This window comes from Ochotona curzoniae, unplaced genomic scaffold, assembly GCF_017591425.1.
Source record: "Ochotona curzoniae isolate NIBS_2020 unplaced genomic scaffold, NIBS_Ocur_1.0 contig_908, whole genome shotgun sequence".
Lineage (NCBI taxonomy): Eukaryota > Metazoa > Chordata > Mammalia > Lagomorpha > Ochotonidae > Ochotona > Ochotona curzoniae.
In genome coordinates, this window is record NW_024466607.1 from 14,976,789 (window position 1) to 14,989,995 (window position 13,207).

The 13,207-nt window shown below is 60.8% G+C and overlaps 1 protein-coding gene across 1 annotated transcript in view; it reads right to left on the reverse strand.

The window, feature by feature from the left end:
- COL7A1 (collagen type VII alpha 1 chain) overlaps positions 1-10,439 on the reverse strand; it is a 29,696-nt gene extending 19,257 nt beyond the window's left edge. The window contains exons 1-40 of the mRNA XM_040995001.1: positions 10,355-10,439; positions 9,734-9,914; positions 9,053-9,212; positions 8,872-8,965; positions 8,617-8,778; positions 8,281-8,444; positions 8,068-8,197; positions 7,849-7,965; positions 7,619-7,765; positions 7,407-7,523; positions 7,181-7,330; positions 6,978-7,106; positions 6,482-6,625; positions 6,260-6,385; positions 6,028-6,171; positions 5,452-5,571; positions 5,202-5,345; positions 4,792-4,917; positions 4,550-4,696; positions 4,186-4,308; positions 3,864-4,010; positions 3,566-3,700; positions 3,341-3,487; positions 3,114-3,250; positions 2,747-2,873; positions 2,513-2,659; positions 2,243-2,415; positions 2,089-2,124; positions 1,984-2,010; positions 1,852-1,896; positions 1,710-1,772; positions 1,296-1,376; positions 1,181-1,207; positions 1,029-1,064; positions 860-931; positions 684-761; positions 468-494; positions 331-384; positions 181-243; positions 46-105 (exon numbers count right to left, since the gene is read on the reverse strand). Coding sequence (XP_040850935.1) covers positions 46-105; positions 181-243; positions 331-384; positions 468-494; positions 684-761; positions 860-931; positions 1,029-1,064; positions 1,181-1,207; positions 1,296-1,376; positions 1,710-1,772; positions 1,852-1,896; positions 1,984-2,010; positions 2,089-2,124; positions 2,243-2,415; positions 2,513-2,659; positions 2,747-2,873; positions 3,114-3,250; positions 3,341-3,487; positions 3,566-3,700; positions 3,864-4,010; positions 4,186-4,308; positions 4,550-4,696; positions 4,792-4,917; positions 5,202-5,345; positions 5,452-5,571; positions 6,028-6,171; positions 6,260-6,385; positions 6,482-6,625; positions 6,978-7,106; positions 7,181-7,330; positions 7,407-7,523; positions 7,619-7,765; positions 7,849-7,965; positions 8,068-8,197; positions 8,281-8,444; positions 8,617-8,778; positions 8,872-8,965; positions 9,053-9,212; positions 9,734-9,914; positions 10,355-10,439 — 4,392 coding nt within the window. The remainder of the gene's footprint in view (positions 1-45; positions 106-180; positions 244-330; positions 385-467; positions 495-683; positions 762-859; positions 932-1,028; positions 1,065-1,180; positions 1,208-1,295; positions 1,377-1,709; positions 1,773-1,851; positions 1,897-1,983; positions 2,011-2,088; positions 2,125-2,242; positions 2,416-2,512; positions 2,660-2,746; positions 2,874-3,113; positions 3,251-3,340; positions 3,488-3,565; positions 3,701-3,863; positions 4,011-4,185; positions 4,309-4,549; positions 4,697-4,791; positions 4,918-5,201; positions 5,346-5,451; positions 5,572-6,027; positions 6,172-6,259; positions 6,386-6,481; positions 6,626-6,977; positions 7,107-7,180; positions 7,331-7,406; positions 7,524-7,618; positions 7,766-7,848; positions 7,966-8,067; positions 8,198-8,280; positions 8,445-8,616; positions 8,779-8,871; positions 8,966-9,052; positions 9,213-9,733; positions 9,915-10,354) is intronic.
- Between the last annotated feature and the right edge of the window lie 2,768 nt (positions 10,440-13,207).

A 13,207-nucleotide genomic window follows, 5' to 3' on the forward strand; every position in this document is an offset into this window, starting at 1 on the left:
CATGCCATGCCCAGGACCACCAGAATCCCTGGCCCCCATATTCACCCGCTCTCCTGGGGTCCCAGCTTGTCCTGGGAGGCCGGGCATGCCATCTTCACAGTCACCCTGAAAGTAAAGGACATGGGTGAGATGATCCCAGCACTCAGCATACCCCCCACTCCCAGAGGCCAGGTTTCCTACCTTTTCTCCTTTCTCTCCCACGGGCCCCACTGGGCCTTGGGGTCCTGGGCTTCCAGGAAGTCCCTAAGAGGAAGCTGAGTAAGCCTGGAAGATAAACTCTGTACCCCAGCCGCACTTCCCACCCAACAGAGTCTTGAGGGGCCCCCTCACCGGCAGCCCAGGCTCCCCAGAAACAGTGTCACCCAGACCTGGTCCAGGGGGACCCTGTGAGGGAAGAGCAGGTGATTAGGGATGGCTGGGAGACATGGGCTCCAAGCCACCCCCAGGATATCTCATCCCCCACTTACCCGTTCCCCACGATCACCTTTGTCACCCTGGAAAACAGATCAGGACCCCATGACTCCCTCCCTAAGCTACCAGAAGGGAAAAGGTCATGCGGTCAAATCTGCTGAGGAGTCTGGGGTGGGGTTGGTCACCCCCAACCAGCAGCAGGGGCTGGGTGTGTTCAAAGTAGAGGGAGGGGCCACGGAGGCCATGAGACCATAGCGGGCTCAGGCTGTCACCTTCACCACTGCTCCAGGAAGTCCTGGGGGGCCACGGGGTCCTGGGTCACCTGACGGGCCACGGGGTCCAGGGGGGCCCTGAGAGAGGAGACAAAGTTAAAGGTGCCACCTCCACGAGTCCCCACCCCACTCCTGGCATCCTCCCTTATCCATCCCTGCCAAGCCCTGCAACTTACAGAAGGTCCAGCATCGCCTTTTTGGCCAGGCAGCCCCAGTCCTCCAGCTCCAGCTACTCGTCCTGGCTCTCCCTGCAGGGCAGAACCCAGCAGGCAGGATTCAGGGTAGGGAAGAGGCCACAGCCCTGCAACTGACCTGGGCCTCCCCCTCCCTTCCCCAGTCACCTACCGGCTCTCCTTTTGAGCCTCGAGGCCCAGGTTCTCCCTAAGGACAACACAGAGTGAAGAGGGGCGCTTGGGCTCAGGCATCTCAGGATGGGCTCCCATGGGTCAAACCCCCACTAGCAGCCTCCCCTCAAAGAACCATGGGAAGGCACCTACCTTTTCCCCTCGGGGGCCAGATGACCCCTAAAAATGAAGGACAGTGTCAGAGCAACCAGATCCCCTCACTCTCCTGAGGGTGCACTCCCCACCCTCCGGGGCAAGGCCTGCTCACCTTTGGCCCAGGCAAGCCGGGAGCCCCAGGAGTCCCAGGGTGGCCAGGGCTGCCTGGAAGCCCATCCACTCCAGGGAAGCCCTAAGGAAGCCAAGAGGTCAGGGCAGCCAGGGACATTCCCATAACCATCCTGCTCTGCTGAAGAAGCTTCCCCTTTTTGGCCTTGGGCTCCCCACACACCCCTACCAAGCATGGCCATGGTCAGGCAGGGGCAGAGCCGAATGGAGCCCAGGACAGGGAAGAGGCAGAGGCTGGAAGGGGGAACATCCTGCTGGGCTCTCTGTGCCAGTTGCTCCCCTTCCCAGATTCCTAGCACAGTCCTGGTGTGGATCCGACCTCTACTCAGACACTTGAGACACCCTGTGGCTCTCGCTGTTCCCCTAAACACCCTGAAAACTCACAAGCAACACTCACCCTCTCGCCCTTGGCGTTGGTCCTTCCCGGGGGCCCTTGGGGGCCAGGAGCACCGGTCCTGCCCTAAGAGAAGATGGCGGTCAGGAGGTGGAAAGCCAGTGGGGAAGGGGCAGCAGGCCAGGCAGGGTAGGGAGGCACTCACCGGGAGGCCAGGGGGACCAGGAGGCCCAGCATGTCCTGGCAGGCCCTAGGAGGGGGGAATCCATGAACTTTATGCTGCCCACTGCCCTGGCCCCATACTACCTCCACACCCCACCCAGCCCCAGAGACTCACCGTCTGTCCAGGCTCCCCCTTCTGGCCCTAGGAAAAGACAGTCTGAGGGGCTGATCCCAGGGGTGACCTTAACCCCACCCTTCCCCCTCCACCCCAGATACTGACCTTCGGGCAATGCACCGAGCAGTCCTCTGGTTGTGGCTGTAGATACAGGGTTTCGGTAAGACCAGGGAGTTCTACCAAGATCCCTTGGGCTCCTTCTTCCCTTCCTTTACCTCATCTGTAACCCACCCCCCGCCCCCGGAGGCCTTGTCCAAACCTGAGTGACCATAGACACCTGGCACAGGGCTACTGCCAGATCACTGACTGCCCGGTCCAGGCTCGCACCATCGTCCACAGCCAGGAAGGTCTGGATGGGGTCCATGCCTGGTACCAAGCGACGCAGCTGCTCTGGGTCAGCTCCTGCCAGGCCCAGCATCACCACCTGGAGACCTAGAGAGGGGGTGGGCAGAGGCGAGCATGTTAATGTTGTCACTGGGGAGCTGGCCCTATCCTTCCAGACCCCATCCTGCTCAGCTCTGCTGCTCACCAGCTGCCTGGGCCTCTCGGATGGAGCTGAAGACGTCGCCTCTCAGGGCCTCATCCACAAGCAGAACCATCACTCCTGGCACCTGTGGGCGGCGCCCAGGAGCATCTGGCGCTAGCAGGTACCTGTGCGCGGTGACCACAGCTGTGCCTGGGGGGTGCAGAGCACTGTGATGACTCTGGGGCCCCATGCTCTCCAAGGGGATGTCCAGGAGCCCGCAGCTGTAGCAGCACTGACCCAGGTTGTTCCCACTTGGGTCCATGTAGGGGATGTCCTGGATCTTCTGCAAGAGGACACTGGGCTCATAGGAGCTGTTCAGTGGAAAGAGCGGGGAGGGCCGATGACTGTAGGACAGCAGGCCAACCTGGGGCAGAGGGAGACAGAGAATGGGAGGTCTGACTGCACCTGAACGGTCCATCAGGGGGTCAGCAATAGCAATGACCATTGAAGCACGGGCAGGAAACCATCTCATGGGACACTGCAGGGTCTAGGGGTGAGCTAGAAGGAAGCCTGATGTGACAGAAGGGTAGGGGCCGGTGACTGGCATGGAGTTGGGTGGGCAGGTAAGGGAGAGGCAGGTGTCTGGGTGCCTCTGGGTCCTGACCTGGACTGCCTGTGGCCCCAGAGGCCCCAGTGCAGACACCAGACGCTCCAGGACCCGCCTCACAGCCCCTGCACGATGAGCATTGTCCCGCGTGGCATGCACCAAGAACACCACATCTGCCAGGCCGCGAGGACACCCTGCAGGGAACAGCCATGTTCCTGACATGGTATCCCCACTTGGGTGCATCCCACTCCTACTCAGACGCCATCTGACCATACTCATCAGACCTGGGCTCTGTGTGATGGAGCTCTCAGGACCCCGCACGCCCTCCCGAACAGGCGTGAGGGAGAAGACATAGGAGTGCCCCGGTTCCAGTCCTGTCACACGCTGGGAGCCCGAGATCCCAGGAAGTGTCTGGGGCGCTGCAGGCACTTCTGCAGAGGACAAGACCGAGTTACCCAGGAGGCCCTGCACACTACCAACCCCTCTGCCAACCCTAGCCTTGCCTTTACCTTGGCCTGAACCTCGGAGCAGCCTCCAGGAGAGGATATAGCTGGAGGCTCCGGACACTGGCATCCAGGCCAGTGTCACCGAGTCAATCGACCTGTCCACCACCCGTAGTTCCGTGCTGGGGACCCGGGTTAACTCTGAAGGAGAGATCAGAGCCTAGGCATTAGAGAACCGGGGCTAGGCACATGTTGGTGAAGTGGTGTGGGTCGGTGAGGTGGGATCACCAGCTCAGAGGGGAGGCAGGTGCTGGGTCACCAACGGGTAGGAGCTTGAGGGGCAGAAGCGCCAAGCTGGGTTCACCTGTGCGCGCCGTAACCTCCCTTGTAGGGCCTTCCCCAGCTGGTCCCAGCACACTCAGCCAGATGCGGTACTGTGTTGCTGGCTCCAACCCATCCAGCAGGTAGCTGCTCAGGTCGGGTCCCAGGAGCCGGAACTGCTCCTGACCACCTGGGGAAGGCACAAAAAGTGGGGATGAGGGGGATACCACGAGCAGGTGGGAGGACGCTACTAACAACTACCCCCCCACACACACACCTGATTAATCCTCCTCATTCTCAGGAACCTTGCTCCCTTCACTGACCCCACTGGCCCCCTGACCTCCCTCACGGGAGGTACCTCTCACCTTCGGGTTGCCAGCGCAGACGGAAGCCGTGCGCGCCATGCACCGGCTCCCAGAGCAGTCTCAGAGAGTTCTCCCCACGCTGCACAACTCGTAGAGTCTCCAGGGGCCTGGGAGCCTCCGGTGCTACGGGGCAAGCACCTGCAGTCAGGAAGGCTCCGCCCCTTCGGGCCCGGCGCCAATCCAGCTCAACCCTGGCACACGTCCCGCCTCCAGTCGGCCCCTCTGCCTATCAGGTTTCCTTTTTTCGCTTCTCATACTCTGCCTCCACAGGCTCACTACCAATCCCGTGGGTCTCTTCCCAAGACCCGCCCAAAACTGTCCGAGCCACCAATCCAAGGCTCGCTCCAGTCCCAGCTCCGCCTACGCGTGGTGACGACAATGGAGACAGGTGCGCCTTCTCGGTCCCCGACTAGCGCGGTCACTCGCACGGAGTAGCTGACTCCTCCTTGGAGTCCTCGGATCTCTGCAGACTCTGTGTTTCCTGGGAGCATCTCGTGTGTCATGGGGCCACCTGGCCAGGTAAACATGCCGCAGTGGTTAGGGGCGTGTAGGGGGAGTGGCTGACAGAGTTGGGCGGGAGGACACTGGCGGAGTCTGGGAACCTACCTTCACTCCGGCCCCAGGCCAGTCTGTAGGCTGTGGCTCCAGTGACTCCCACCCAGGTGATCCGCAGAACGTCACTGGAAGCATTGAGGATCTGCAGCTTGGACACACTGCCCACTGGTTCAGGGACTAGGAGCAGAGGTCAGGCAGCTGTTAGCTACTGCTGGGTGTCCGGCAGGGAACAGGGTGTTAGGACAGGCATTCTTAATGCCAGGCTTCATGTCCACGTGAACAGGTGAGTATGGGTGCATAGGAGGAGGAGGAGGTCAGTATCTCAGAGTGGGCATGGGGGGCAGCCAGGAGGGCACTATAGCTGCCATGGAGTATGGATGGGCAGGGCATGGATGCAGTGGGGTGACTAGAGCACACAGGGCTACAGGAGGGTTGCAGGAGCCAAGCAGCATGGCACTCACCTGTTCTCACGACCACAGAGGCAGGGGCCCCATCCACGCCCACTGCATGGGCCCGCACATGCACTGTATACTCCGTGTCTGGCTCTAGCCCATCCAGCTCAGCCACTGTGGCCTCCCCAGACACCAGCTGAGAACGCTCAGGGCCTGGGAGTGGGGATGGAGGTGGCTCCAGAATCAACTAACCACCTTGGTCCCCCTGAGTTCCCCAGACCTGCCCCTATCACCCCCTGCCAAAAGCCCCAGTGCTCACCACGGTCTGAGTGCCAGGACACCCTGTATCCTGTGGCACCAGGAACCCTGGTCCAGGCAATGGTGATGGAAGAGCTGCCAGCCTGAGTCACATGGACCGTCCTCACAGCACCCAGTGGGTCTGGCAGAAGGAGGGGTAAGGGCCCATGAGGAATCTGATAGGGGAAGTGGGAAGGGGTGTCTGAGGGCGGATGCAGCAGGGGCCATTGGACTAGAGAAGAGATAGAGACTCATGGGGAGGAGGCAGAGGACAGGTCAGGGTTGGGGCGGAGGGGTTAGGACAATAGGGCCTGACAGAGAAGGAGGTGGGGCCTGACAGAGGCAGCCAGAGGGTCTGACGGGCTGGGGGTGGGGTGCAAGTCCAAGAGGAGAGGCAGACCCAGTCAGAAGGATGGCAGAAACCCACAGGCCCTGAGGGGGAAGTCTGGCAGGAATGGGTTGGGGAATGTAACGAAGGAAAGGACCTAGGAGGGGCCAGTGAGGATCAGAATAGGGGCGGATGGGACGGTGGGAGATCTGAATGAGGAGGCCTGGGATTCTGGAGGGAGAAAGCCAAGAGACCGGGTCGGGCCCTGACCAGTTCTAGCCATAATGACTGCCGGTGGGCCCTCATCTCTGCCACGCAGCGCCAACACAGCCACCTGGTACGTGGTGCCAGGCTGCAGCCCCGCGAGGTCAGCCACAGTGGAGTCTGCAGGCAGCGTCCGGCTGGACTCTGGACCTGAGGTCAGAGGGAGATGGTCACCTGTCTCTGAGTCCCCTAGGCCAGAGCAGCCCTCCTCAGCAACCCTTGCACACCACACACTGACCACTGCCTGTCCTCCAGCTGATCCGGAAACCGCTGGCTCCGGGAACCGGTCCCCAGGTCACCCGCACTCGCGTCATGTCTGATGCTACCACACGCAGCCCTGGTATGGCAAGTGGGGTTTCTGGTTCTGAGGGTTACAGATGGAAGGGCTGGGTCAGAACCGGGACCGTGGTGTCATGAAACTGTCCCGTCCCCTCCTTCCCCAGGCCCTTGGGACACTGACCACGGCGGACTGTGAGCACACTGGCACTGCCATCACGGGCACCCACACGAGCAGACACTCGCACCGTGTAGCTGAGTCCAGGCCGGATATCATCCAGGTCAAACTGTGTCTGACTTCCAGGGAGCAACAAGGACCGCTCAACCCCTGAGGCAGGAGAGAGGCAGGTGGGTCATGGTCAGGAAGGCATGAGGACATGGCATGATGGTGGGCGGTGGAAGAGAGGAGAACGCAGAGTGAGAAGGCTAGGTACGAGCAGTCACACGGGATAAGAAGCCCACAATGAAGAGGGACACTGGATGGCAGAGGCCACTAGTGGACACTGACATAGTATGACAGCAGTCAGTGCTTGGTGGGAGCAGGAAGGAGAGGTCCGTGTGTACAGTGGTCACGGCCAGGCGAAGAGCAGGGAAGAAGATGGAGCTCATGGTGGGGAGGACTCAGACCCTGTGGGCAGGCATTCTCCTTGGTGAGGGTTAGCAGGTTGCCTCCAGCTCACCGTGAGTGCTGCGCACAGTGACTCGGTACTCGGTGGCCCCAGGGACAGGGCTCCAGGACACCTGCATTCGCTGCCCAGGCAACTCAGTGGCCTTCAGGTTTGTCACAGGACCCACAGGCCGCTCCTGCCCTGTGGAGAACGCAGTGTGAGAGAGGCAATCAGATCCCTGGGACCTCCCTCCATTCACTCAACCAGGCCCTCACCAGTGGGAACCACAGTGGCGGGGGTGGCCACCTCGCGGCCTTCCAGCAGGGTGTAGAGGGTGAGGCGGTATTCGGTGCCTGGCTGCAGCTCATCCAGCTGGTGGCGGGTCACATCAGAGGGCAGAAGCACCCTCTGTGGCGGCTCCGAGCCTGCAAGGGGCCCAGGTCAGGCCAGCTGTGACTGCACCCTAACCCCTTGCTCATCCATTCCTGGTCTTGCACTGACCCCTCTCACGCTGCCACTCCAGACGGTAGCCTCGGGCCTCGGGTACCAAGTTCCAGGATAGGAGAATGGATGTGGGGCCCAGGATGACAGGGCGCAGGATCTGCTCAACGGAGGGGCCTGCCAGGGTACATGATGCATCACAGACCTCTGCACCCCACCCTGCCCTGCTCTGCCCACCTACTCCATCTGAAGGAAGTGCCCAGGCCTCTCACCAGTTCGGGCTGTCAGGGAAGTGGCAGGCCCCACACTACGGCCAAACAGGGTGCTCACAGTCACCTCATAGTTGGTGCCAGGCTCCAGGTCCCGTAGTAACACTGACCCGTGCCCAGGGCCCAGTTCCTGTTGCTGGGTGGCTCCACCTGCAGGAGGGGGAACCAAGGTGCAGCTGGACCTCATACACCCAGAGCTCTCCAGGACAAAGGCCCTGGCCTCACTCACTCACCATGAAGGTCCCGCCAGGTCACACGGTAGCCAGTGGCACCTGGCACGCTCCGCCAGGCCACCAGGATGCTATGGGCTGTGGTGTTCTGGATGGTCAGCTCTGGCCCCTCCAGGGCAGCTGGGGAAGGGCCCATGGGGATTAGTGGAGTTGGGCATGAACAGGGGAATGCAGGAGGGTGCAGTTAGGTGTGTGGAGTTAGGGGGTAGCAGAATCACTCACTGGTCCGAGCTGTCCCACTCACAGACTCCCCGATGCTGTTGGCATACAGGGCAACCACGGTCACTTGGTACTCGGTCAGTGGTCGGAGGCCTTGAAGCCATGTGCTAGTCTCACCAGCTGGAACGTTCACCTGCCCAGGATCAGAAGTCACCTCACTTGGCCCAGCTGAGTCCCGTCACCCCCTGCCCCTGTCATGGATCATGACACCCTTACCTCACGCCGCTCGCTGGCCCGCGGCTGTCCCAGCCCTGTCAGAGGGGTGTACTGGATCTTGTAGCCAGTCACAGGGCCACTGGCTGCCATCCACTGCACTCTCAAGGACTGGCTGCCTGGCTCGGACAGCACCAGGTCCCGTGGACCCGATGTTGAGTCATCCGCTGTGGATGGTAGGGAGAGGACAGGCCATCAGACAGAAGGACTAGGAGTTGGCACAGTAAGTGCAGAGCTGGGTTCAGGGATCAGGAACCCATGGGATGGAACCAGCAGGCTCCCAGGGTGAAGCAGGGGTCAGAGGCCCCAGGCAAGGACACACTTCCCCAGGGTACTCACTGGGGAGCGTCACTGGGACGCCACCAGCTGTTGTGCACACCCTCCGAGAGACGAGTGGCAGCAGGGTCCGTAAGATGCTGAAGTCATTGACGAAGAAGAAGAAGTCGGTGGCGGGCTGTGAGGCGACTCGCTGCAGCTCCTCAGGGTCGGCGTTCTTGATCCCTGGGGTGATGCCCAGTCAGGGTCCTGTTGCTTGTGGGCCCTCACAGGAATGCTCCCCACCCTGGCTGGCTTGCAGCTCAGCTTAGGACTCACCTACAGCAAACAGCCTGACCCCCTGCCCCTTCAGCCTCTGGGCAGCCGCATCTACCTGGTCCTGGGACTTGCCATCTGTGATGAGGATGCATACCTATGGCAGGTGGATGGCTGGGGTCAGGCTGACCTGGTATATTGCACTTGAGGGTACTTGGGGAGGTGTCGTAGGGTTAGGGGTCACCTTGGGGATGCCAGGCCGGGCCAGCTGGGGCAAGAAGATGTGATCAGCCACGTGCAGGATCGCAGCCCCTGTACGAGTGTTGCCGCCCTTGTAGCTGAGCTCACGGATGGCACGGATAACATCGTCTCCAGACCCCAGGGCATCCAGGCCAAACTCTGTCCTGTTGCGGGCAGAAGTAGTCAGGGAATGGGGCCAGTACTTCTGCTTCTGGCCGCAGTCTCCTGCCCCTATCTCTGCAGACCCTGCAGCTAACAAAGTCCCCGATGCTCCTCTGTGCACTGCCTGTGGCTGGGCTCTGGTGGAGCGGGGGCCTTGGGGACCCACGGCAGAGGTGGCAATTAATCAGAGCAGCCAGAGCACAGCTGGAGGAAGTGACTGCTGTCCAGAAGGGTTAGCGGACTTGAATGGGGGGAGTGACACAGGTATGGAATCTGGGTGCCCCAGGGGTAGGAGGGCACCCAGATCTTCAAGTGACAGCCCAGCCTCCCTGCCTTTAGCAGACCACTTTCCCCGGGAGACGGGAAGGCTGTCCCTGGAGAATTTGTCTCCAGTGGTTCTCTGGTTTCCCCAAAGTCTGTTTCTGGCCTTGAGGTTCCTAGGCTTTCCACCCCCTTTTCAGGGAAAGGGCAAAGGCAGGCACTCTGGGTTCCCAAGCCATCAGCTGTCAGCGGCACTACTCACCGCGGGTCATCGCTGTACTGCACTATGGCGAAGCGCACGCCCTGCGCCCGGGCTGCCCCGGAGAAAGGCAACGCTAGTCCTTCGAGGAAGGCCCGCACTTCGCGGAAGTTGTTGCGGCCAATGGATGAGGAGCCGTCCAGGAGGAACACGATGTCCGCGGCGTAAAGGCGCGTGCAGGTCACTAGACGGGGCACAAGATCGTGACCTCCGCTGAGAGCCCGCCAGGCGGCTGCCTGCACCAAAAATCCACCCCCTCCCCCGGGCCTGAGGGGTGAGTGGTGGTGAGGAAGGTGCGGTGCGGAGCCCCCACTCTGGGCCCGCTCCAGTCGTGCTCCCCGCCGAGGTTGAGGTATACTGGAGGGAAATCTCTGCCGTGTAAGGACCCGGGACTGAGTTCAGCCTCGGGCGCCAGTGCAGGGTAGCATAATGCAGGGACCCGGTGCGCGTGGCGGACGGCCAGAATTGGGGTCAGAATAGGGTAAGAGGCGCTTTGGGGAGCTCAGCGTGGGATGGCGGAGGCTCCAGGGAGTCCATGCTGAATTAGATGGCATTGCTGGAAGCCATGGAGGTTAGGGTGGCAGGGTGCAGTGACCGAATCGGCGTCCTTCCAGTCGTGCCCACCTCTCTCCCTAGCCTGGGCTTGCACTCGCGGCGCCCCTGCCAGGATCCCAGCACAGAGCGTGGCCACTAGAAGCCACAGCCTCATCCTAAGTGGTTGAGTCGGTCAGCCGGGACCCCAGCCTCTGTCCTCCACCCCGCAGCCTTGGCGGGTGCAAGGCTGGCGCCTTCTGTCCCGGTCTTGCCTGCGCGTCCTCGCGTTCTCGGTTCCCGCTGCCGTTGTCCCGTCGCGGTCCTAGCCGAGAAAGTCCCTAATCCCGAGGGGCGGAGCGCGGGCGGGGACCCAGGCGGCCCGCCCTCACCCACCTCCCCACTGATGCCATGACGCACCGAAGCGTAAGTCCCCCTCCCCCCGTCCTGCCCACGGCACCCCCTACAGCTTCTGGGAGGGATGCTGAGGGCATATTCCCAGTTCCATGAGAGCTAAAGGTCCAGGCTGCCAATGTCATTGAGTGGGTGGTGATGGTCACTGCTGGAAGAAACAGGGACTGATTTGGGGGGACCCAAGGGGACCACAACCCCGTGACAGGAGCAGACTGCAGCTGGAGATGATTCAATCCCACCCCCTGGGGTGCCCAGACAAGCCCTGGGGCCCTGGGGCCCACGGGTATCCTGTGATTCAGCCACCCCTGTCTGTCTCAGGGGCCTCCTTGGCTACATCTCAGCCCCTTGCACAGGGGGAAATAGCCTCAGCCAAGGAGATTCTGTGTTCATCCTAGAGAAACTGAGATACCACTGGGCTGGACCCAAGCAATCAGTGTTTTTTCAGTGCTGGGAAACTGGGAGGGGAAATAACCTGTGTCAGGCCGCTGTGACCTGTGTGTCCCTCCCCACAGGGCCAGGCAGATGGGGCCCAGCTGTGTCTGCAGGCAGGGGGCCTGTCGTATGTGCAGGGTGGGACCACCCACACAGACAGCTCATCTCTTGGGAATCCAGCCCTCTTGTCCACACGCCCACCAGTGGGCCTGTCTCCCATCAGGTCCCCTCTACCTACAGGTCCTCATCCTACCCCACAGGAACCCCCTCCAGGCCAAAGCACTGACCTTGCAGGCCCCTCCCTACCATGGGCCTCACCCTACCCTACCTGCAACTTCTCCGTTTACACTGACCCCCACCCCGCCTTACTCCTTTCCAGACTGTCTCCCTGGCATTGTCCCTAAGAATGGGTTCATGGTCCTGGGAAGTCAAGTCCACCCTTGTCTTCATTTAGTCGCCAAAGGACACCAAGAGAAATGCCTCTTTTCAGCTGTGCCTTGTGTCCCCACCAGCCCAGGAAGCATATTCTGCCACTAGGTCTCTCCCAATGTGCCAGACTCTGCAGCCACAGCCCCCTGGGGTCCCACTGAGTGCGGGCTTCAGGGATAGCTGTCTTGCTTGTGGCTTCTGTGTCCCCAGCCTCCTCCAGTGCCTGAAGGTTCACCCTTCTGGCCAGAGCTGGGAGCAGAGAGCACCTGTTGTCATTTTGCCCAAGGAAGCAGAAACTGCCCCTTATCACTGACCACCCCATCACCTCTTCCCAGGACCCTAGCCCCACAGGCCTCAAGCCCTCTTCTGAAGGTCAGGGTCTCTCCAGCCTTGCCTCAGGACACCCCTCTCCCTGGAATGTGTGCTCCAGGAGAGGGTAGCAGAGAAATGAGCTCATCTGACTCCCCCAAGACCCACACCTCTTACATGGTGGCAGGGAGACCAGGGTAGAGCAGGTCTAAACATGGGGTCCAGCTGTTAGGGGACAGCAAGCCAGGCTGGGGGAACACCATCAGTGAGGTGCCCGAGAGGCGGTGCTGAGGTGGGTTCCCCATACTGGGTGCCATAGTAGGGGAGCCTACCAAAACTCCCCCAAGGACCCTGAGCAGAGGTATGCCCCACCAGTCCAGCTTCCCAGTGGGCACACAACCCTAGGAGCCAGTGCCTACTTGCAACTTCCTCCCTCAGAGCCTGAATTCTCTCCACACCCCATCCCTGCTTTCCCAGATAATCACCTTTTTGGTTTTAGTCACCAGCCAGATGGCACCTCGGCCAGGCCTTCTACAGAGGGCCAGCCCATAGCCCACTTCTGTCTCCTCAAGGGCATCCTGGTATCACCAGGCAGGTTCTCCTCCTCCCACCCTACCCCTACTCTGGCCCGGGTTTCAGGTCCTTCCCCCATCCTGAGTCCTCTGCACCTTGTTCTACCCCCTCCTTGGCCTATGACCTCTGCCTTGCCACAGCCTGGCTCACCAGGAGGGCTGGACAAATTCAACCAGGCAGTTCTGCTCAATCCCAGCTTGACCAAGCTGGTTCTTCTAGTGCAGCCTCCAGTCTATTCCCTGACACATCTAGGTGAAGCTCCAACACCCTGGGCTCAGGGGTGAGTGCCTGGCACAGTATCTGAGAGTCCAGGTCTCACACTGGGAGTGCCTGGGTTCGAGGCCTCACCCACTATCCTGGAAGGGAGGTCATGGCTCAGGCACTTGATTTCCTGGCACCCACATGGCAGACCTGGAAGAGTCTCCCAGTTCCCTGGTCCAGCTCCAAAGGGGATCGGAGAATAAACCACTGAATGGGGAATGTTTTTCTCTCATTGCTCTTGTGAATAATAAAAACTTCAAATCCAGTGGTTATGTAATGTCCAGCTGCCTCTTCATGGTCAGCGAGGTAGAAGCCATTTGCTGTCTCCTTTGTTTTGTTTGTTTATTTTTATTAGAAAGGCAGATTTTATAGAGAGAGGAGTAACAGAGAGAAACAGGTAATCCAACTACTAGTTCGCTCCCCAAATGACCACAATACCCAGAGCTGAGCTGATCCAGAGCCAGGAACTTCTTTCCAGACCCCCACATGAGTGCAGGGTCCGAAAAGTCTTGGGCTGTCCTCTGCTGC